This window comes from Orycteropus afer, unplaced genomic scaffold (assembly GCF_000298275.1).
Source record: "Orycteropus afer afer isolate SDZICR_OR568_19922 unplaced genomic scaffold, OryAfe1.0 scaffold00068, whole genome shotgun sequence".
Taxonomy (NCBI): domain Eukaryota; kingdom Metazoa; phylum Chordata; class Mammalia; order Tubulidentata; family Orycteropodidae; genus Orycteropus; species Orycteropus afer.
In genome coordinates, this window is record NW_006921655.1 from 1406524 (window position 1) to 1431589 (window position 25066).

Here is a 25066-nt window from a genome sequence, read left to right on the forward strand (position 1 = left end):
CCCTCCTTGGGTTTCCGAGGCAGTATCACTACGGAAGTAGGATTGCCCAACCTTCCTTAAGTAGGATGTAGAACAATGTTTTTGTATAGTATGTTATGCCAGTTGAGCTTGATGATCCCTTCAACCATGGTCCCAAACCCACAGGTCCAACTACTTGTTCTCTCTGGGTAGCTGGCTATGGCCAAGAAGTGACTATAACCTTATAATCTTGTCAGCTCTACTATATACTTGGAAATTATGCAGAACATTTCTTAAAAGGATAGTCATTTTCAGAAATGCTACTTTAAATATATATACTCACACATGTAGCTCCTAGCTCGGTATGCATTATGCACAGTGATAGTATTACATTATAGTCCTTTGCAATAGGAAACCATGAATCCTAGTGTTTCATCTCAGTATGTACAATGTATAACAATATTCCAGACATAGTCCCATATTATTATATTCTAATATTGCTCAAGAGGCCAGCATTTGCCACTTTTAATAAATTGAACCACACCTTTTATGAATAATTGCAAGTTTTTGTCCCAGTCTCATTCATATGGCTCCTAAGGAACATTCTTCATATTCCACAACTTCTATAAAGTCATTTTAATAGTTCTTTCTATACTGTTAACTGTCTCACATTACCTGAGCTGATTGTACCAGCTTGCTGTAGAGAGCCACTTTTCCTTGGTGAGTAAAGACTTTAGTTATCTTGGTAAAACGTGATTTTATTTTATTCAAGTAAATTCCAAAGGTCTTTAGCTGTAAGGTAGAGTCAAAGGGTACATTGTACCAAAATAAACAAGTAAAAAAGAGGTTATTAAAATAGTCTGAGAAAGCTGCTTTAGCTACCATACTCTCGGCTTTGCCCATGCTAGACTGATTCCTAAGGCAGGGCAACTTTAATTCTGTATACTTGTTTAAAAATAGAACTAAAGATTTCAGTCTTGATTCCTGCCTTTATATTACAAAATGACAAAAAACTGACAGATTCTGAGTTAATCAAGCCCTCTTATTTATTGTTGTTATGTGCCATCGAGTCAGATCCGACTCATAGCGACTGACTCCTCCTCGGGTTTCTGAGGCAGTATCACTATGGAAGTAGATTGCCCCATTTTCCTTCTGAGGAGTGGCTGGTGGGTTTGAACCGCCAGCCTTCTGGTTAGCAGTCAAGTGCCTTAGGCACTAAGATACATATATAAAATGAGTTTTTTGTATTATTTAATCAATTAAAGTAAGCTTTTCTTCATCTAAATCTAAGTGAAAGGCAAATAGGAAGGATATGACACTAAACAAACTTCAAATACGTTTCATACATTAAGTTGATTATCTCAGGTTTGAAAATAGTTAAAATAAATAAACAAACAAACAAACACTGCCATCAAGTCAATTCCTACTCAGAGCAACCCTACAGGACAGAGTAGAACTGCTTCATAGGGTTTCCAAGGCTGTGAATCTTTATGGAAGCAGACTGCTTCATCTCTCTCCTGTGGAGCAGCTGATGAGTTCAAAGGCTAGTGAGTTCAAATTCCTTTGGATAGTATCTAAACTCCTTAACCACTATGCAGCCAGGGCTCCTTATTAACAATTAGTTGTGTATAAGTAACATAAGACATTGTAGAGGTCCTGGATGGCATAAATGGTTAACATGCTCTGCTACAAACTGAAAGGTTGTAAGTTCGAGTCCAACAAGATGCATCTCAGAAGAAAGATCTGAATCTACTTCTGAAAAACCAGCCACTGAAAACCCTATACAGCCCAGTTCTACTATGAATCACATGGGTCACCATGAGTTAGAACTGACTGATGGCAACTGGTTCTTAGTTAACTTGTGAAACTAGTTAAAGAATTCATCACTAATTATCACATAACAGTCACTATTTCACCATAAACATTGTTGCAAATTCCTGTACTAATTCCCATTCAGAAAATAAGACAAAAGTACCTCCTCTTCTGAGCAGTGTCTCATTTTTTCCCATAGGTTCTTATTTACATCAATCAGCAGTTTATCTTGGTTCAAAGCAGAGAGTTTTAATCTAGAATATAGAAAAGTAAATTAGCATAGGATTCAGAAGCCAGCTTGAATGAACCAACTCAGATCTCTAGGCATACTCAATTTAATGCTTCCTAATTCCTTCCTATGGAGCTCTGGTAGCATAGTGCCTAAGGGACTTGACTGCTAACCAGAAGGCTGGCAGTTCAAATCCACCAGCCACTCCTCGAAAGGAAGGTTGGGCAATCTACTTCCATGGTAATACTGTGCTCAGAAACCCAAGGAGAGGTCACTATGAGTCGGGTCCGACTCGATAGCACATAATAACAACAACAAGGACTTAGTACAACACTTACCACATAGTGCTCAATAAATATTTGTTGAATCAACAAATCAGATTCAAGCAAATCTAAAATACTGTATTTTAATAGAATCTTAACTTTCTAGTTCTTAAAGATTATTTTCTTTTCTATTTGATAGGTTGGTTCAAATTTAGTTGGATATCCTAGGTAAGTATGATACAAATACTATTTTGCATTATAAATCTAAATTTATCTGCAGGAATCTACATATATCTAATTTGTAAATCAATACATATCATTTATGTATATTAAAGCCCTGAATTGTATTTTAACAAAAACATGTTATTTTATATATGCAAATCAGGGGAAAATATGATAAAATTACAAACCCATAGGCACTATATATAAATCACTAAAGGAGCTATCTTATTTGGATGATGTTTCCTCCCAATCAATTCGTATCATAATTTATAATTACTATTTTTGAGGGCCTATTTTTTTGCTAAGAATAGTACAAAAACATTTTATATACATTATTTCTACTGCTTATTTCTACCTAAGTCAAACACAAACACTGCCATCGATTTGATTCTGACTCATAGTGACCCCCTTTGGGTTTCCAAGGTGGTAAATCTTTACAGAAGTCGATTGACCAGTCTTCCTTCTGCGGAGTGGCTGATGGGTTTGAACCACCAGCCTTCTTGTTAGCAGTCAAATGTCTTAAGCACTATGCCACCAGAGCTCCTTTCTACCTAAGTAGATATTTATTATTCGCACTTTATGGATAGGAAATGAAGGTTAAATAACTTACCCAAGGTTACAAAGCTAGTGTTGTAGGCTTGAGCTTCATTCTGTCTGACTACAAAGCTGAAACACTTTTCCACGTGTCACGGAGCCAATTAACACTATCAACTTCTTTTCATGTAGTACAATTCTAATCCAAACCTTACCACACAGACTATTTACCCATCTAACAACAAAACATGAAAAAAAAAAATCTTTCATACTCTTCAATCTTTTGGCAAAGAGCCTCACAATCTTCTTTATAAATCTGTATCTTGGGTCGGTAAACATATTGACTTAACATCAGGTCTTCTGGAGTAGGTGGTGTGTTTATAGTAAACTGAAATAAACAAACAAGCAAATCCCTCAAAATTGGTATTCTGAAAATAAAACTATGTTTAAGAACTAATGCAAGTTATAGTAAGCCTATTTTAAAAAGCTCTACAAAGAAAAGTGTGAATATTCACAAAGTTGGTAAGCTGCAAGATGACATATGAATTCAAGTCTCAAACTTCAAAGTCCAATTCCCCAGATATTTAGCAGAATATTGTGACCGGATGTTCCAATCACATAAGATTGAAAGTGATTGTACATTATTTTAAGAAAATCAATACCTAAAAACTCAAAACTTACCAGGAACCCTTTTACGGGGGGGGGGGGGGGGGGGGGGGGGGGGAGGGGAGAAGAATGCTAGTGTCCAATTATATTTTTTATTCTCTTTCTCTGCGGGAGCTCTGGTAGCGTAGTGCCTAAGGCACTTGACTGCTAAACAGAAGGCTGGCGGTTCAAACCTACCAGCCACTCCCAGAAGGAAGTTTGGGCAATCTACTTCCATAGTGATAGTGCGATAGTGCCTCGGAAACCCAAGGAAGAGTCGCTATGGGTCGGATCCGACTCCACGGCAATGGTTGCGTTGCATTTATTCTCATTCTCTAACCCTGATCCTTATTTCTTTCCCAGGCTGAACTCAAACATTTTGGGGTATGCCCTTCATATGTAAAATAAAGCAGTGAAATTTGGTTATTTTTAACATGTCTTATTGCTCTAATCAATCCTATGGCTTTTTGTTGTCCTTGATGCAGTATTAGAAAAATAAAGTCAGCTCTTCACTTTAGTTACAAAAATCAAACCACACAACTAAATATGCTATTTTTCCACTCTGAGCTTTGGTGTTCTCATCTAAACAACAGGGATAATATTGACCAGCTTCTTAAAATTTTTTGAAAAGTTACCTAGAGTGGTGCCTGCTAAAGTAATGCAATAAATTGTTTCCATCCATTCTCTTCTTTCAGTCAGTCATTTCAAAGGAAATAACTGATTGAGGTTTTCATCTCCTCTTTCCCTAACACATCATCTAATGGATATGCTAAGAAAGTGTAGAAAAGTGTTAAAAGCAATTAGAACTGAAGCTGATTCTCTTTCTTAAAAAGTATTTTCAAGGCTAGAATTATAAATAAAAAACAAAGCTATATGCACTGGCTCAAAAAGAAATGGCAACATTAGAGCTCATGTGGTGTTTTCTAAACACCAATTTCTTACTACCAGAAGGCAGAGATCCTAAAAAAAATGGCTGACTGCCTTTCCTAGGGCAACCAAATATTTGATAAATAATATTTCTACTTACAGAAGTATTTATATAATAAATGAAGAAGGAATGATAGAATATTACTACTTTACAATTCCTAATAAATTAGTGGATCTAGATAATGATTGATTAATGACTGCCTATACATCATCACTCACTGCCGTCAAGTCGGATCCAACTCATAGCAACCCCTCCTTGGGTTTCCATGGCACTATCTCTATGGAAGTAGATCGCCCAACCTTCCTTTCGAGGAGTGGCTGGTAGGTTTGAACCGCCAGCCTCTGGTTAGCAGTCAAATCCCTAGGCACTAAGCCACTAGGAGCTCTGGTAGCGTAGTGCCTAAGGCACTTGACTGCTAACCAGAAGGCTGGCTGTTCAAACCCACCAGTCACTCCTTGGAAAGAAGGCTGGGCGATCTACTTCCGTAGTGATATTGCCTCGGAAACCCAAGGAGGGGTAGCTATGAGTCAGGTCTGAATCAATGGCAAACAACAACAACAATATACATCATCACTAGACATTATCTATCTTCTGGTAGAAATACAACTATAAAGTAAACTTGGAAAAATCTGAATCTAACCAAGTCTCTATAGTTTATCAAAAATACAAGAAACAGAGTAACAATTTAAAATGAAAGCCTGGGTTTGTCCCCAGATCTATTTCCCTATCACTGGTCTTCCTGACCTCTGTAAGGCCTGGGAGGAAAAAGATCTATACCCTCAACTCTTAAGAGTAAGTTCTTTGTAACAGACATATATACAACAAAGACACACACAAAAAAAGAGTAGCTGCTGAGGCTGCTTATGTACAACCAATACTTTGTAGAATTTGCTTTCTTAGTTTGGAGGTTTAGGATCATGGTTTCATGGGACATCTCAGTTAACTGGCCTAATAACACATTTAGTGCTTCTGTTCTACCTTCTAGTTTGATGCATAGTGCCTGGGATCTTACAAGCTGGCAAGCAGGCACCCAGGGCACAACCATTGGTCTCTATTGTCCTAAAACAACAAAAGAAAGAGAGTCAAGAATAGGAGGAGGGGATAGAATGTGTGGTTAAATGCCTTCAAGAACAACTGCTTCCTTTGCCACTAGACCATAAGAACTGGATGGTACCCATCTACCATTACTGAACATTTTGATTAAACATTCTATAGCAGAGTCCTGAGCAAAAGGAGGAAAATGAAGAACAGAATTTCAAATTCTTTTATTTTTTTAATTTCTAGTGTGATTTGGGTTAAAGTTTGCAGAGCAAATTCACCTTCCACACAGCAGCTCACATATACTTTTTCTCATGACATAGACTGCAATTTCCAACAATACAACAGCTCCCTTCCCACTTCCTCCCCATAGTTACCTCTTCTCCATGTCCTTGTCTCCCATGCACTCCTGCCCCCTGAGCTATCTCTCTGTGCATACACAGTCCTTCTATTCTCCCATGATTGATCTTTCCAAGGAGTATATATACCTAATGTAAATGTTCAGCTCACATGCCTGTCTTTTGTTTGGCTGGAAGCCACAGGAATGGGTTCAATTCCAGACCTGAAGGGCTCTAGAGGCCACAGTCTCAGTGGTTCCATCAGGCTCTATCAGACCCGCAAACCTGATGCTTTTTTTTTTTTTTTAAATGAATTTGAGTTGTGTTCCACATTGTTCTCCCTCTCTATCCAGGATCTCCTACATAGATCCCCTACTGAGTGGCTGACAGTGGTAGCCGGGCACCATCTAGGTCTTCTGGTCTCATAGTCATATAGGCTGAGGAATGCATGGTGTACCAGTTGCTTGGACTAATTGTTTCCATGCATCTTTAGTTTTCTTCATTCTTCTTCACTCTGGACGAGGAGAGACCCATCACTGAATCTAGATGTCCACTTGCAAGCTTTTAAGATCACAGTCGCTACTCGTCAAAGCAGGATGTGAACAACGTTTTTGTGTAGTATGTTATGCCAGTTGAGCTTGATGTCCTCTATGACTATGGTCTCGAGCCCACAGGTCCAATTACTCACTCCCTCTAGGTAGCGGGCTGTGGTCAAGAACTGACCATATCCTTGTCCCTTGTCAGCTCTGCTATACACCTGGGACAGAATTTCAAATTCTGATGGACTTCAGACTTTCTGGAACCATGGAGGCTGGATGAATCCCTGAAACTGCTGCCCTTGTTGTTGTTTGCCGCCGAGTTGGACCCGACTCGTAGCGACCCCTCCTTGGGTTTCTGAGGCAGTATCACTATGAAAGTAGATTGCCCAACCTTCCTTCCAAGGAATTTTCTCATTCTCATTCTCTGCGAATGGGTTTGAACCACCAGCTTTCTGGTTAGCAGTCAAGTGGCTTAGGCACTATGCTACCAGAGCTCCTCTACTGCCCTTAGATAATCTTTAAGCCTTAATCCCCCAAAAAATATCCCTGGAGCCTTCTTAAAACCAAATAGTAGTTTAGCTTAACTGGTTTAAAAAAGGAAAAGAAAAAAAAAAGCATTTTTTTTTTTTTCCATTATGCTCTTTTAAGAACTATCTATATGGGATCAAATTGACAATAGCAACTCAAAAGATTAGATAGGAACCTTAGGGGACAGTGAGTTTATGGTAATAAGTGAGGAACAACTCAGAGAAGGAGGGTGAGAATGGTTGCACAACTTGAAGAATGCAATCAATTATCACTGAAACACTGTAGAAATAATTGAATTGATGTTTTGTTATCTATATTCTCAACAATAACAACAAAATTAATTTTTTAAAAATAAATGAATAAATTTCAAATTAACATTAAAAAAAAAAAAAAAAGTTAGTTCCATGTCTCTTCTCTCTCCTCCACCCTGCCAGCATCCTCTCTGTCCCTTCTCCTTCTTCTCTGCTTTCTTCTGGTCCCCTGGTACTCCTGCTTTTCCTACCAAGGGTACAAAACCTGTATGTATGTCTAAGTACCTTTTCTTCCCTACTTACAACTGAAGCAAGAGGATCCAGAGGGAAAGGGCAGCTTTGGTGACCAGAATAACGAGGCTGGGGGCCCAAGAGTGTGCCCATCCTCTCATTTTCCATTCTTCATATTTTTCACATTTAGATATATAATCCTCCTGGAATTGATTTTTTTTAAAAATAGCTTTATTGAGATATAATTTACATGCTGAGTAATTCACCCATATAAGTTTCTTTTAAGTATATTCAGAGGTGTGCAACCATCACCACAATGTAATTTTAGAGCATTTTTTTCTTTTCTGAAAGAAACCTTGTACCCATTAGCTGTTATTCCCCATTCTCCCTACTGCTTCCTTGCCACTGCCCTCACCCCCACCCTAGCAAGAGCCAGTCTCCTTTTTGGCTATTAATGAATGCTATGAACATTCATTTTCAGCTTTTGTGTGGACATATGTATTCATTTCTCTTGGGTATATAACCAAGAGTGGAATTGCTAGGTCAGATAGTTAATTTGGTTTATCTTTTAAAGGGACTGTCAAATTTTTCCAAAGCTGCTGTAACATTTTTCAATTCAACTAGTAATGTATGAGGAGTTCCAATTTCTCCACATTCTCAACTACACTTATTTTCCATCTTTGCTAGTATCATCATCCTAATGGGTGTGAAGCAGTGTCTCACTGTGGTTTTAAATTGCTTTTCCCTAATGATGTTGAGCATTCTTTTCATGTGCTTATTAGTCATCTGCCTATTTTTCAACAAATGTCTATTCAGATCCTTTATTTAGTTTTCAATTGGGCTGTCTTTTTGAGTTCATTATATATCCTACACATAAGTCCGTTATCAGATATATGATTTGTAAATGTTTTCTCCCATTCTGTGGGTTTTCTTTTCCCTTTCTTGATGATAGTCTGAAGGATGACTAGGGGTTATAGTCTCAGGGGTTTCACCAGTCTCTATTAGACCAATAAGCCTGGTCTTTTTTTATGACTTTGAAGTTTTGTTCTACATTTTTCTTCCACTTTATCCAACATTTTCAATTTCGATCTATTTCTGAGTAGCTGGGCACCATCTAGTTCTTCTATACAGCCCTTTTTTCTCCCGTGATTGTTCTCTCCAAGGAGTGTATCTAGCTCAGATAAATGTTCAACTCATATCCCTATCTTTTGTTTGGCTGGAAGCCACAGGAGTGGGTTCAATTCCAGACCTGAGGAGCATCTAGGAGCCATCGTTTCAGTGGTTCCACCAGGCTCTATCAAATCAGCAAACCTGATGCCCCCCCCTTTATGTTTCCCCAAATGATTTTGAGTTTTGTTCCACATTGTTCTCCCTCTCTATCCAGGATCTCCTACATATACCTCCCTCCTAGTGGTTGACAGTGGTAGTGGGCACCATCTAGTTCTTCTGGTCTCATAGTCGTATAGCCTGTGGATCACATAGTGTACCAGTAGGACTAATTGTTTCCATGAATCTTTGGTTTTCTTCATTCTTCTTTGCTCTGGATGAGGAGAGACCCATCGTTACATCTAGATGGCAGCCTGTAAGCTTTTAAGATCCCAGTTGCAACTCAACAAAGTAGGAGGTGGAACAATGTTTTAGGTAGTAAGTTATGCCAATTGAGCTTGATGTCCCCTGAGACTAAGGTTCCGAGCCCACCAGTTCAACTACTCGGTCACTCTGGGTAGGTAGCCAAGAAGTGACTACAACCTTGTCCCTTGTCAGCTCTACTATACACCTGGGAATTCTTACACAACATACAAATACACTTGTACAACCATTGTCTGCCAACCCTATACATGGTCTTGGGTATGCTCCCTGCTGCATAGACACACATAATAGTTCAGCCTGTCTACCCATCTATCTACCTGTTTACCCATGTTTGCCTTCACTGACAACGCAGTACTATATATGCAAAAGGGTTCATCTCTGTTGTCTGTACCTCCCATGTACCTCTCTATGCCTTCCTCTTCCCTCAATGCCACCGTGTTGATCACTCACATTTGGTACATTGCCCTTCTCTTCACCCAAATCAATACTTGTCTCTACCTATCTAACAGTGTTCCCTCCCCTCCCCTTCCACCCCTGGTAATCAACAAAGAAAATTTGCTTCCGTATATAAACCTTTCCTAGACTTTTTACAATAACAGACTAATACAGTATTTATATTTTATAATCAGGAAAAAAAAACCTAAAATAAAATAGATGGCAAGAAGGGAGAATAAAAATTTAAATTTTATCTTATCAAAAGCTATGATTTAAAGAAAAATCCAAGATTTATTTTCTATGCTACACGCAAATGTACCAACTATAGGAAAACTTTCTATAGTAAAATTTGCTTCCCTTTTTTATTTTTTGGCTTTTGAATAAATGCTTGCTTTGATACAGTTTAGTAACAAAATATAATATATTGTCATTGAGATAACTACTTTGCCAAGAAATTTCACTTACTTTGGTTGGGAGATTGCTCTGCCGGGGTTTCTGTATTAAAATGTGGACTTGAAGAAGTATGAAGAACTCCCTTATTGTTATTCTCCCATTCTTGAGTTTCTGAGGAAAGAAAGTTCACATGACCATGCAAGATGAGCTTACTTTGATTATAACCACTTCATTTATTTTCAAATAACTCAAAAGTATTTTGCATACATCTATGGAAATATTATTCTCATATTTGTAGAATATACATGACAGATTTTATCTATCTAGTATGGTTTCTCAAAGTTATTCAGTAACAGCAGAGTTGAGATAAAATTATAGGTCTTCTAACCTACTTCATATAGTTAATTGCCATGTTGGGTCTTCAACAAAAGAAAAAGAAAACTAGTCTTCTGTATGTTTGAAATATAATTAAGAAAAAAAAATGTAAAAGATAAAAAGTAAGATGTTGTGTTAGAAATGAGAAATACTTTTACTATACCTCTCTTAAACTCTCTTCACAAATTGTGTCTCTCAGAAATTGTGATTCCATTTGACTATTGCGGTGTGCTAGAAATAAAGCAAAATCAGGTGGTGAACAAGTCAAAACTAAATTGCAAACTTAATTTCATCTTTCAGGTTTATGTGCAGCTTATGCTCCTGAAGTGATCCACCAAGATGTTTCTGGGAAGACAGTAATTTAGCAAGGCAAAGTACATTCTAGTTTTGAGGAATTCTTTAATGCTTTTTTAATTATCAGTCTCTGAAGGAAAACACTCTATTCCTCTGTAGTACATCACTTATTAAAGTAACTAAGAACTAAAAATAAATTAAATGGGATCAAATTGACAACAGCAACTAGAAAGATTAGATAAGGAACTTAGGGAGCGATGAGTTTATGTTAATGGGCAAGGAACAACTCAGAAGGATGAGAATGGTTGTACAACTCAGTGAGTGTAATCAATGTCACTGAATTGCATATATATAGAAATTGTTGAATTAGTGTATGTTCTTCTATGTGTATTTTCAACTACAAAAATAAAATAGATTATAAAAAAAGAAACATTTTACTTATCAACTATTTGCAAACTGCAAAAAGCTTATATAATATCCAAATATTTTCTGAACTGAAATATTTATTATTTGTCAAATAAACAAATAACTGCTATTTTAGCTTTTAGGAAGATCTTACTGCTAAAGTCCAGAGAAGTCCCATCAGCCTTGATTGAATCCAGAGAGCTGCTGCAACTAGATGGGGTCCTGCTTAGGCTTTTCATCAATATACTGTTAGCATTTTTATCTATATCCCCTTCAGTATGGTGATCAAATATCTGAAATTAATTATCATGAGAATACAAATATGTTACTGCATGATTCTAATGATGAAATGTTTGTTGAACACTAACAAAAATACTATTTCTAACACAAAATTTAGCTATAATTCATATGAAATACCTTAGTAAAGAATTATAATAAATAACAAGCAATTTAGTCCTTTAATATTAAATTTATCTCAAAAGTAATTTTATTTAAAAATATATAGTAATAACTTTATGCATTATATTGTGTAAGTAAATTATTTCAGATATATCCAAGGTATAGCCAGATTCTAAGAGCTACCAAATGTTGACCAATCCAATTATTCAGTTATTAGCCACCAGGGTCAAGGGTACCATACTACACAAAACTAGAGTTCTATTTACATAGAATATTGGCGATTTATAGTGTCTGTGTCAGAATGCAGAAAAGAAACTTATTTCCACACTTTAGTATTTCCATCCCCAATTGACCAAGATTTCTTTGGCTGAAGTAAAAAAAAGTTACAAATCCCACATTTGACTTAACAGCCTCAAAAGCCATCTTCATCTATCTCTTTATGGATGTTTTCCAAGCACAAGATATTTTAAATGCTAGAATGTAAACTCCATGAGACCAGATTTTTCTCTATGCAGTTCTACTGATGCATTCTTAGCACCTAACCTGGGACACAGCAGGCATTTAATACGAAACAAATAAATAAAATACTAATTTTCATAGAATCTGTACATTTAAATTTTATATTACTGCTTTCTCAAAGCTTCATAGACTACCTAATTATTTCCTATTGATTTATTTTATAGAACCACTACAAATATTTCCTTATGACTTCATCTTAGAGAATTACTGAATTCATCTTCTAAGCTTATATTTCTTAAGAGTCTAAACTTTTGTTTTCTATTTTTCTAAACTTTATTTCCACACTTGTACATCTTCAGTTTGAATGACAAGTTTTGTTTTCCCCAAAATTACCTAAATCGGTGTTTCTCAACTCTTATATATGCCCTTTTTTAAATAAATATAAAATTCCACTCACTTCGAGATACTGAGCTTGACATGGACATTCTGCCAACCACTAAAGAAAGGGACTCTGTTTCTATATATCTTCATTAGCCAAGACAATTCAGTCAAGTTGTTCTTTATGTTCATGTAATAGAAAGGTGTTTTATTCCCCGAATGTTTATAAAGCCGAACATGACTTTCAAACTACATATACCCTACCTGGAGATTCTCATATGCAAAGCCACCCAAGAATCATTGACAAATCACCAGAGGTGGCATAATATTTAGAATTATATAATTTCAATGCAAGTTAATTTTTGTGTTATGTTATATTTCATTTTTCTGTATCTATTTGTCACTTCAAATTGTTTTTAAGTCTAGATGTTACATCAATTAATTCCTGAGTTCTACATACGAATATTTCTCCAACCCTTTAATTGGAAATAATCAATTTCTGACTAAAACTAAAATTAGTAACATTCCTTGGTTCAAGACAGAGCTTACCTGTTGATCTTGTGCAGTGTTACTAAGTCTGATCTCATTTTTCCTGATTTTTTTCTCATTCTGAGTATCATCATCTTCTTCTTGTACCCAAGTTCTTTTTTGAGTAGTCCAGGTTTCTTCTGCTTCATTTGCAGATGGTAAAATCTCTTTCTGGTATGTCTCAATCAAAGTCTTTTCTTCAGTCTCTATGCTAATTGAGTCTGAAGAATTAATCTCAGGATATATAGGAAGATTTTCTTCATTTATATATTGAGATGGACTTAAGTTCAGCTTAGCTGCAACAAACCCAATGCCTGAATCTTTGCTAAAGACCGGCTGAGTTTCTAAGTGATTTAAATCAGTTGTGTTGGCTGGATTCTGCTCCAGGTCATCTACACCAGTGACGCTACAATTTCTCTTGTTTGGCAATCTTGGCAAAAAGATTCCCAAAGAACATTTCCTCATTTTATTTTTCTCTTTTCCAATTGTCATTAATGGTACAGAATTGATTTCAGCTCCATTATCAGAATTTTTATTTTCTTCATTTCTATTGTTGCTACTAGCATTGCTGGATACTACGTCACTATTATGTTTGTCTGTGGCTTGCATGGTACTCATAATGGGTGCCTGATTTGCTAAATCAAGTAACTGTTCTGGAGGAGGTGGTATATGAACAATTTGAAAATCTAAAACATCTTCAGTTTTTCCATTCAAATTATTCAGATTTGGTTTGGTACTACTAAAACTTGGAGCATTAGATGTACTCACAGTATCTGATGGTTCTCTAAGATTGGCATGGGTTTGGCTGACTTGCTTTGTCAAGTCTGAGTTACTGCGGACATCTGTATCTGTACCACATTTAGCTGTTGGTACATTTTCCTTCAATTCTTTTTTATAGGGTATAGTAAACTGCTCCTCATTATTGAGCATTGTGGACTCATTTTCATATGTGGTTACAGAGGAATTTCCTGTAACAATATCTAAATTCTTGTATCCAGCTTCAGACAATATTGTTTCATCTTTATTGACAACATTTTGTCCTTCTTGAGTTAATGGCGGTAGCTGAGTTGAGAGATGAGGCTGAGAAACACCAACATCAACAAAGATCTTTAAACTCCGTTCTGCATTATCAACGAAATCCTCCATTTGATCATTTGGAAGCTTAAAAGATACTTGCTTTGAATTAAGTCTGGTCATCTCCCCCAGATCTTGACTACCTACTAAAGTTCGATTAGCTAATGTATTTTGGGGCTTCTTAACCAAATTGTCTTGGTCTTTGGGTAGTGTTATGACACAGTCTAACTGTCCTTTACCATTGGTTTGAGTAACTTCTGCCTTCTCTAACAAAGGAAAAGGAACAGAGATAGGTAGTTCCTCAGATTTCAGGTAATATTCAGCTGCCAAATTATTCGCATAAGGAAGCTCATTCAGCACAGTACAATTACTAGCTTTCTCTTTCTCTTTACCACACAAGGACATGATATTCCCCTCCAAATTATCAACAAAGGAAACTGCATTTGGTAAACAGGAATAATTATCACTGGATCTACAAGTAACAGTTGCAGGACTGCTCATAAAATCTGTATTTCTTCTATCTATTCTATAGCTTTCCATTTTGGCCTTTCCCAATGTACAGGTCCTATCTACAATCTTCTCCAAAACCTCTTCATTCACAGCAGTGCTATGAAATTTTTTACTTTCCATCTCATCTTGATCCCCAGACAATGTATTAGTAAGAACAAAGGGTACCATATGATAGAGTTGTTCACCATGAGGAATGATTTTGTTTTCTATGGCCAGTGCTTGTTTTTTAGTGATTTCTTGAACAGAACTGTCATTCTTAGGAAAAGAAACACCCAAGTTATTTCCTTCTGTTGTTCCAAAATTAGGGCACTCTTGAAGTAGTTTCTCCATGGCTTGACAATCAATAAAAACAGTGTGTGACTTGGTGACTTCTAGATCATTATGATTACCTACAAACATTACAGTCTTGTCTATAGGCCTAGTAGTTACTTCATCTGGTGAGACCGGTTTACATTCTAAGGCAGTTGTGTGACTTCTAGTCATCTCCATATCATCTTGCCCACATGTATACAAAACAGTTTTGGAAGTTTTTACCATTGGCATCAAGTGGGAATCTTTTTGATCTTCTAGGGCACTTCTGTTATTTATTTCCACCACACAACTCTGAGTGATATCCCTATCATTTTTATCACTCTCTGAAAATGCAAGTGTCTTGTCATTTTCGAGTCTGAGGCTTTTCCTTCTCTGGCTTTTGCCAGATTGAGGTTCACTCAGAAATACAGGCTTTTGTGTATCTCTGTCATTCTTCCATGCCATTGGTTTAAACACCTTCATGTTATCATCAGCTATAGATGTGACAGCTTTCTCTATAGAACCACTACTAGACCATTCCCCTGGTAGTGATAACTGGATGCCTTTTGCTGCTGGATGGTCATTTTCTCCATCCTCTGGAAAGAAAACACTCTCCTCATCAGGAGTAGATGCCACTTTTGGTTTCCCTAGGTTTTTAATTTTAGGTAGCTCAAAGTCAGGTCTGACTGGAAACACAGTTCTCTCCTTTGCTTGGTAATCAATGAAAACGGTGTGAGATTCTGTCATTTCTAGATCATTGTGATTATCTACAAACATTATAGTCTTGTCTATAGGCCTAGTAGTTATTTCATCTGGTGAGACAGGTTTATATTCTAAGGCAGTTGTGTGACTTCTAGTGCTCTCCATGGCATCTTGCCCACATGTATACAAAGCAGATTTGGAAGTTTCTGCCATAGTCATCAAATGGGAGTCCTCTCCATCTTTTAGGGCACTTTTGTTATTTATTTGCACCATACAACTCTGGGTGATATCCATATCATTTTTATCACTTTCTGAAAATGCAACAGTCTTGTCATTTCTGAGCCTGAGGTTTTTGCTTCTTTGACTTGTACCTGATTGAGGTTCTTTTAGAAATACAGGCTTTTGTATTTGCCAAGTCATTGGTTTAGACACCTCCATATTATCATCAGCTGTAAATGCTACAGTTTTCTCTATAAAACTACTAGACCATTCCCCTTGTGGTGTTAGCTGGATGCCTTTTGCTGTTGGATGGTCATGCTCACTTTCTCCATCCTCTGGAAAGAAAACACTCTCCTCCTGAGTAGATGACACTTTTGGTTTCCCTAGGTTTTTTATTTTAGGTAGCTCAAAGTTAGGCTGTACCGGAAACACAGTTCTCTCCTTTGCTTGGTAATCAATGAAAACAGTGTGGGACTCTGTCATTTCTACATCATTATGATTATCTACAAACATTACAGTTTTGTCTATAGGCCTCATAGTTACTTCATCTGGTGAGACAGGTTTACATTCTAAGGCAGTTGTATGACTTCTAGTCATATCCATGTCACCTTTCCCACATGTATATACAGCAGTTTTAGAAGTTTCTGCCATAGGTATCAAGTGGGAGTCCTCTCGATCTTCTAGGGCACTTTTGTTATTTATTTCCACCACACAACTCTGAGTGATGTCTATATCATTTTTATCATTTTCTGAAAATGCAAGAGTCTTGTCATTTTTGAGTCCAAGGCTTTTCCTTCTCTGGCTTTTGCCAGATTGAGGTTCATTCAGAAATACAGGCTTTTGTGTATCTCTGTCATTCTTCCAAGCCATTGGTTTAAACACCTTCATGTTATCATCAGCTATAGATGTGACAGCTTTCTCTACAGAACCACTACTAGACCATTCCCCCGGTAGTGACAGCTGGATGCCTTTTGCTGCTGGATGGTCATTTTCTCCATCATCTGGAAAGAAAACACTCTTCTCATCAGGAGTAGATGCCACTTCTGGTTTCCCTAGGTTTTTAATTTTAGGTAGCTCAAAGTTAGGTCTGACTGGAAACCCAGTTTTCTCCTTTGCTTGGTAATCAATGAAAACGGTGTGGGACTCTGTCATTTCTAGATCATTGTGATTATCTACAAACATTACAGTCTTGTCTATAGGCCTAGTAGTTACTTCATCTGGTGAGACAGGTTTATATTCTAAGGCAGTTGTGTGACTTCTAGTCATCTCCATTTCATCCTGCCCATATGTATCCAGAACAGTTTCAGAAGTACCTGCCAGAGGCATCAAATGGGAATCATGTTTGTCTAATAAAGGTCTATGATTTATTTCTACTGTATAACTTCTGGTGATATCCATATCATTCTCATCTGTCTCTGAAAATAAAATAGTCTTATCAATTTTCAGTCTGCCAATACTTTTTCTTCCCCAAGTTTTGACATTTTGCTTTTCATTTAGAAATCTAGATTTTTGTAAAGTTTTGTCCTCCAATACTTCTGTATCATTAGATATAAACACTCCAGGTTTTTTTATAGGACTTTTATTACACTCTCTGAATTTATCAGCTATCTGCCTGCTTATTGTTGTTAGCTGACTGTTAGTGGATTCTAAATTAGTCTTACCAATGTCATGCACTTCAGAAGGACCAAATCCAATGACAACAGTATGACTTTTGGTTAAATCCATATTTTGCTCTTCCACTGAACAAATAATCATCTTGTCATGAGAACAGTTAGGTGTGGGACTGCCTAAACTTTTCCTCAATGGCTCAGGCAGTTTAGAATTCTCACCTGGTACAGATACCACTGTACGGCTGTTAACAGTAGTATTATGATTTTTCACGAATGATTGTCCTTCTGATGAAAATAAAGGCTTTGTGGCAGAAAACAAAGATTGCTCACAAGAAACTGTATTTCTATTATTTCCCAATGCTACTTGTTTATCAAGATCTCTACTAGAGATGATATTATGAGTTTTAGCTATATTCTGGTTACAACCAACTGACTGAGGAAAGTCTTTATCAAGACAGTGTGAAATCTTCAAAACCTGATCTTTTTCATTGCCCAAGGTAGTAGTTAAGTTTTCAGATACCACAATTCTTTGTGGAGATGGTTCAGTGTGATTTTTAGTCATTTTTTCCCATTCATCTGAAGAGCTTTTGCTGGGAAAGTGACATTTCCTGGTATTCTCTTGTGCTAGATTACCAGATGCAAGAGGAGTTTGACTTCCTAAGTTACCTGTATGACATTTATTTAAATTCATATCCTCATTTGTGAAGAGTTTAGTCTTTCTGTCAGTCAATGAAATAGATGAAGAATTTGCTAGGCTCCTCTGTAGTCTTTCCTTGGATACATAAGGAACTGAACTACAATTTATATCCATCTTCCCATCTTCTGCCACAGTTACATGATTTTGGAGCATCATTCCTCCTTCAGATATTGGTGTAGCTGCTATCTGTACATTTGTCTCATCTTGCTTAAAAATTTGATTATCTATAGCAACTGTGTGACTTTTAGTAATATCCATGCTATCCTCTCCTGAATAAAAGGTTTTTTCTTCAAGAAGAGAGATGGCATCTGAATTGGGACATATTTTAGAATAATTACTATCATGCTTTAGTAAATTTTTCTCTTCTGTCATACTTGAGAGACACTTGGTCAGTTCTATGGCATTACTACAACTAGAAGAAAAAACTGTCTTTTTATCTGGAACAGTCAAATTGGTACATACAGATTCTGAGATCATGGCCAAACTTTTGACATCTTGGTTACAGGTCTGTGTGACTGTGTGAGTTTCTACTCCCGTAATATGACTTTTAGTAATATGTATTTCATTTTCAGGGTTCAAGATAGAGTCTTGAAATGTAGCATTCCATTCATTCTCAAAGTTTTTCTTCTTCCCAGGAGATTTAGCTCTATAACCTGTTGTAACATCCATCCGGACATTCTGAGTCTGATCTTCTATTTCAGATAAATTATTTGCTGATGGTAAAATCTGTACAGTGTGGTTAATTGTCAAGTCCATGAAATCACTGCCACAAATTGTAATATCATTGCTTTTAACTTCTCTTAAGCTAGCCTCATTGGATATAGGAACCAAAGTTTGAATATTGGCTATATGACACTGAGTGAAATTCATCTCATCCTCTTGCTCTCTAAAAATTCTAGTTCTATTACTGCTATTCTCATCTACATTAAGATGTATTTGATTTACAGAACAGGCATTATTTGATTCTTTGGCATGAACAGATAGTTCACAATTTTCTTTATCAGATTCTTTAGAAGGAGAAGCTTTAGATTTTCCCACTTTCAATCTTTTTATAAGGTCACTGAAATTTATTTTCTTTTCTGGAGAAGTATTTTGATCCATGGAAACATTTAATTCTTTTTTCAATTTTGAATCTTCAGTGTGGAACTTTAAGCTAGCCAGAAATGACTTGGTATCTATCTTGATGGATTTGTCACTTTTGGTGCAATCTAAAACACCTTTGGCAATCATCACGGTGTGACTTGCTGTCAGGTCCATCTGATTTTCATCTGAAGAAATAATTGTCTGGTCATTTCCATATTTCCTTCCATGGTTATGTTCTATAATTGAAAACTATAATGAAAGCAAATGATAAGAGATCAAACCAACAGTAAACTTATTTTTTAAAAGCATTATATAACATGTACAACAATACAAAACATTAAAAACAATCCTCAATGATGATTTCATGAAATACTGGCTTGATTCAATGGTATAGTGTATAGCAAGTAATTTGTTATTAATGACTTTTCTAATGTCTATGAAGGGAGCTCTGGTGGCATAGTGCTTAAGGCATTTGACTGCTAACCAGAAAGCTGGCAGTTCAAACCCATTAGCCACTCCTCAGAAGGAAGGTTGGGCAATCTACTTCTGTAGTGATGCCGCCTCGGAAACCCAAGGAGGGGTCGCTATGAGTCGGATCCAACTCGACGGCAGTGAGTTTGGTTTTTGGTTTTGATAATGCCTGTGAATAATTTTGGATAAATTAAAAATTCAAGGTTAGTTACATACCCAAAAGTGAAAAAGCCTGATAATACCAGATATAATCATGCTGAAAATCTTCATATTACACTCTGTGTTCTTGGGAAATGTATTCTCTCTGAGTCTTAATTCAGTGGCTTCATATGTAAGAAAACTCAAAAAAAACAAACTCACTGTCACTGAATTGATTCTGACTCACAGCGACCTCCTTTGGGTTTTCTAGGTGGTAAATCTTTATGGAAGTAGATTGCCCAATCTTCCTTCCATGGAGTGGCTGGTGGGTCTGAACTACCAGCCTTCTGGTTAGCAGTCAAATGCCTTAGGCACTACGCCACCAGAGCTCCTTATATGTAAGGACATAGTCTAATTCCTTGCTAATCAAAGTGTGTTCTATGGACCAGTACACTAGCATCATTTAGGACACTGTTAGAAATACAGAGTCTTGGGACCTACCCCAAATCTACTGGATAAGAATCTGTATTTTAACAAAATCCTTAGGTGATTCCCATGCTCATTAAAGTTTGAGAGGTTCTGGTATAATTAATACATCTACATATTATCTTAACTAGTAGTGATTTAACTATATAAAGTGGGACATTTTTCCAGTCTATGCTGGTCCATTTCTGTAAGTCACTCCTAAGTCATGCCATTATCATTAAATTTGATGTTTTTTAAAAAAATAAGTTTTAACTGTCAAGAGAGGTTAAAATATGAAGAAACTTGCATGAACACATACTTCTCTCTGTTGCATCTGAATCTGAATGGGGGCACAGAGCAATGTGTTCATCCCTATTGAGAAAAAAAGGAAAAAACTGTAGTTAATGACTTAAACATTATATATTACCAGGGGCCTTACTCTTCTTTCCTTAAGATTCTTTATCAGTTATAGTTATTTAATAGTCCTGTTTTAGTCTCAGAGTGAGCCACTATGTGACTAAAATCTTTTTAGAATATGGTAAAGACTGTAAAGGCTATGACTGCTTTTTTTCTTTCACTTATTCTTTCTGGAAAGCAGAGGTTACATGGTGAAGAGTGTCAAGTGATGGGACTGAAAGGGCAAGATTCTAAAGTGTCTTTTACTCCATGTTAAGGCATCTAGATATTCCTATGATAAGATACGCATTTTATAAAAATAATTCCAGCAGAGGAGATAGTAAATTCAAAAGAAGGTAACCAGTGAGGAAGCTACTACAATAACTCAGATACAAAATGATGAAAGTTTATGCTAGGACAAGAGATAATAAGATTGAAATAGGGGATTAGACTTAAGACATTTTAGGTTGAAATATAAAGATACAGGTAATAAATTAGACTTTGGAAATAAAGAAGGGATTGACAATACTATATTCAAACAGGAAATACATTTTAAAATACTTCAGTTTAAAGGCAAATCTTTAGAACATTTTAAGGAGTTTATGGCAACCTCACGTGTATAATGAAATAATTATAGGCTTTTAACTAAAAACCTTATTTATATATTAGGCTTCCATTCATTGATTCAATATATTGATTCAGAACCTATTATAGGCCAAAAACTGAACTAGGAATAAAAAAGAACAACACAAAATTGCTGGCCTCAAAGAGCTCCTATTTTGACAAACAGAGCCAGAAGTAAACACCTAAAACATGTGATAATAAATTCTACAATAAGCTGAAGAATAAAAATATGTTGTGGGAACATGGGACAAACTGTCTAAGTCCTTGGTTTTGTCAGAGAAGACTTCATCTAAGTCAGTGCTACTTTAAGTATGGTGCTAGTCTGTGAACTGCTTTTTCCAATTCATGATGAGATAAAAAGCTTGCAGCAAATTTAAATCATGTACCACTTCCTTCATTAAGAAAACCATGCTTCTGATAGAGTCTAGTGGAACCCCTGAGTCTACGGCCCTTAGCTGCCTGCCCTTCAGGTGTGGAATTGAACCCACACCTGTAGCTTCCACCAAAACAAGACAGGCATATGTGTTGAACATTTACCTGAGGTAGATACACTCCTTGGAGAGATCAATCATGGGAGAAAGAAGGGCTGTTTATACACAGGGAGACAGCTCAGGGGCAGGAGTGCATGGAGGAATGGACGCAGGGAAGAGGTAACTATCAGGAGGAAATGGGAGGGGAACTGTTGCATTGTGGTAAATTGTAGTCAGTGTCATGAGACAAAGTGTATGTGAACTGTTGTATGGAAAGTGAATTTGCTCTGTAAATTTTCACCCAAATCACAATAAAAAGAAAAAGAAAGCCATGCTAAGACAAAAATGTCAGTTAAACTAAACAGTGGCTTACTTTCATAGTTGATTTACATTCAAGCACAAGCTCCTTTTCTGCAATGGATTGTAACAGTTTGATCTCTCCTTGGGTTTCTGAGGCAGTATCATTACAGAAGTAGATTGCCCAAGCTTCCTTTCGAGGAGGGGCTGGTGGGTTTGAACCACCAGCCTCTGGTTAGCAGTCAAATGCCTTAGGCACTTTGTTACCAGAGTTCCTGAACAGGCTACTTTGAATAGAACTCAAGTAGAGTCTTAAAAAGTAAGAAGACTGCAAGGCAAATTAGAGAAGGAAGAACACCTTAAGTAGAGGAAATAGTATTTACAAATGCACAGAGGCACAAAAGAAGTCTACATAGGGAACTGCAATTAGCTCATCATGGGCTAGAACACTGGATATTATAAAGGGATTTCTAAGCCAGTGCTAAGCAATGTGGCCTTTATGTTGTAAACAAAAAATGTGCCATTAAATAATTTTAAGCTGGGAAGTAATGCCAGATTTATAAATATATATCATGTTAGAAGGGTAAGAGACAAAATATAATAATCCAAGAAAGAATAACGAGGACTTGAATATGACAACTTCCACATTTACAGCTCATGGACATTGATGACATTTTTCATGTCTTGCCATTTTTATGGTTCTTTTATATATTACTTATCAAGGAATCTGATGAAGGAAAAAGTATATAGTGTATAAAAAGTATCCTGGTTCATACTCACCAGTAATCTCACAGTGATTATCTTCTGGATTTTTATTCCTAAAAATTAAACAGTATTTTCATAATGTATTTATTGTTAGTTGCTGTTGTGTTGATTCCAACTCACGGTGGCCTCATGTGTGTAAAATACAACTGCTCCCTAGGGTTTTTAAGTCTGTTACTGTTTAGGAGATCATCAGGCCTGTCTTCTAAGGCATTCTGGGTGGGCTTGAACCACCCATCTGTAGGCTAATAGTCAAGCACTTAACCATCTGTATCACCCAGGGACTCTTAATAATATATACTCATAATAATTAACAAGAATCACAACATTTGACAAAATAAATGTTGGCACAGACACATAATATATTATAAAAGACTGTGGTAGTCTTATATATAATGACATGAGAAGTGTTACAAAACATATTATTAAGTGATCTCATTTTTGTTTTGCTTTTTAAAAAAGCTAAATATAAACATGTACTTGGATACATACAGAAAATGTCTGCAAAGGCACTCAAAATTATCAACAGTGGTTACCTGTGGAGAGTGGGTCATTTGAGGAAGAGGGAATACATTTTTCACTTTTCTCTTTATGGCCTCTGTATGTTTTTGAAACCATGAATACTATTACTTTGATTTATGTCTCAACAATTTTAATTTTAAAAAATTGATAGGTAATACATTCACATGGTCCTAAATTATAAAGCACAAAAGGCTCCCTTCCAACAAGTATCCTCTAGCCATCCAGTTCCCTTCTCGGTAAATAATCAATTATACTAGTTTCTTATGATCCTTCCAGAGATATTTTAGGAATATATCTCAATATATACAAATGTGTCTTGTGTATATGTATATACACACAGATGTGTGAAAATATATATAAATACACAACACATATGTATATGTATACACACACCCCATACACACACTTTGTTTTGCATCTTGCCTTGTAATACAGCTTAGAGATTTTTCTGTATTCAGTACATTAAGAGAATCCCTTTTTAAAAAATTCCCCAGCTACATAATATTCAATTACATGGAATATTTGTAATTTATTTGACCAGTATCTTATTGATGGGTCTTTAAAATCTTTTGTTATTACAATGAATAATGTAGCAGTGAATAACAAACATTACATTCATTACAAACATTACAAGTATATTGGTCAAACAAATTCTCCCAGACACAAAACTGCAAAGTCAAAGGGCATGTGCATTTAAAATTTTGATCAATATTGCAAAATTGCCTTCCACAGATATAATTCCAATTCCTACTCCCACTAGTAATTAATGCCTTTTTACCTATGTTGTTGTTGTTTGCCGTCGAGTCGGCCCCGACTCATAGCGGCCCCTCCTTGGGTTTCCGAGGCAGTATCACTACGGAAGTAGGATTGCCCAACCTTCCTTCCGAGGAGTGCTGGTGGGTTTGAACCGCCAGCCTTCTGGTGAGCAGTCAAGTGCCTTAGGCACTATGCTACCAGAGCTCCTTTTTTACCTATAGCCTTAATTAATTAAACAAAAAATTGTATTTCAATTATCATTTTAATTTGTATTTTTCCTATAATGAATGAAGATAAGTATCTTTTTATTTGCTCAGGAGTTATTAGTAGTTATTTTTCTATGTATTGATATTATAATAAGAGAGATTAAAAAAATCTGAAGCTTTGTATTCATTGTTTTGCACAGACTGATGTATTTTAAGGATTTGTGTATAAGAATAGAGTGTTCTATCACTCTATTAAAACTATAAAGTGTACAATATACCTATTTAAAGCAGTAAATTGAATTCTGCAAAGAATACATTTCAGAATTAATCCTAAATATTTCATGAAAGAGACATAAAAATTAAATTTAAAAAAAAGAGTATTTAAAAAAATGCTTCACTCATTTAAAAGCAATAAATTACTTCATTGATACAATTCGAACCATATTTTCTTTACTTACTGCATAAGCAGAACATTTTCTCTTTCTTCTTTTTCTATAAATAAAACAACAAATTTTTCACAGATAAATTGATACAGCATTAGAAAAATTCATAAGGATATTAAAAACTATTTAAAAAAAAATTATTCACTACCCATCCTAATGGGAGCTCTGGTAGCGTAGTATCTAAGGCACTTGACTACTCACCAGAAGGGTGGAGGTTCAAACCTACCAGCCACTCCTCGGAAGGAAGGTTAGGCAATCTACTTCCATAGTGATACTGCCTCGGAAACCCAAGGAGGGGTCGCTATGAGTCAGGTCCGACTCAATGGCACATAACAACACCACCACCCATCCTACTTCCCACTCCCATGATTCAAGTCATATATTTAAAGCATTAAGACAGAAAATGAGTTGTATCAATTATCTGGTGATGATCACAGTAAAATTTTAAAGAAAATAGATTTAGCAGGAATTGCAGTGATGTATTTACCTGCAATTTCTGATCTTTTCAATATTTTCATATTAGACTCTGACTGGAATATCCTGGAAGAGAAAATAAAG

At 36.2% G+C, this 25066-nt stretch overlaps 1 protein-coding gene across 1 annotated transcript in view; it reads right to left on the reverse strand.

Annotated features, from left to right (window-relative positions):
• The window catches only part of KNL1 (kinetochore scaffold 1), a 47817-nt gene that overhangs the window by 18370 nt on the left and 4381 nt on the right, over positions 1–25066 (reverse strand). Inside the window, exons 2-13 of the mRNA XM_042780892.1 lie at positions 24996–25048; positions 24524–24557; positions 22600–22637; positions 20352–20404; positions 16228–19207; positions 12794–14892; positions 11163–11301; positions 10473–10540; positions 10007–10105; positions 3291–3406; positions 1934–2024; positions 634–750 (exon numbers count right to left, since the gene is read on the reverse strand). Of these exons, the coding sequence (XP_042636826.1) occupies positions 634–750; positions 1934–2024; positions 3291–3406; positions 10007–10105; positions 10473–10540; positions 11163–11301; positions 12794–14892; positions 16228–19207; positions 20352–20404; positions 22600–22637; positions 24524–24557; positions 24996–25048 (5887 nt within the window). The remainder of the gene's footprint in view (positions 1–633; positions 751–1933; positions 2025–3290; positions 3407–10006; positions 10106–10472; positions 10541–11162; positions 11302–12793; positions 14893–16227; positions 19208–20351; positions 20405–22599; positions 22638–24523; positions 24558–24995; positions 25049–25066) is intronic.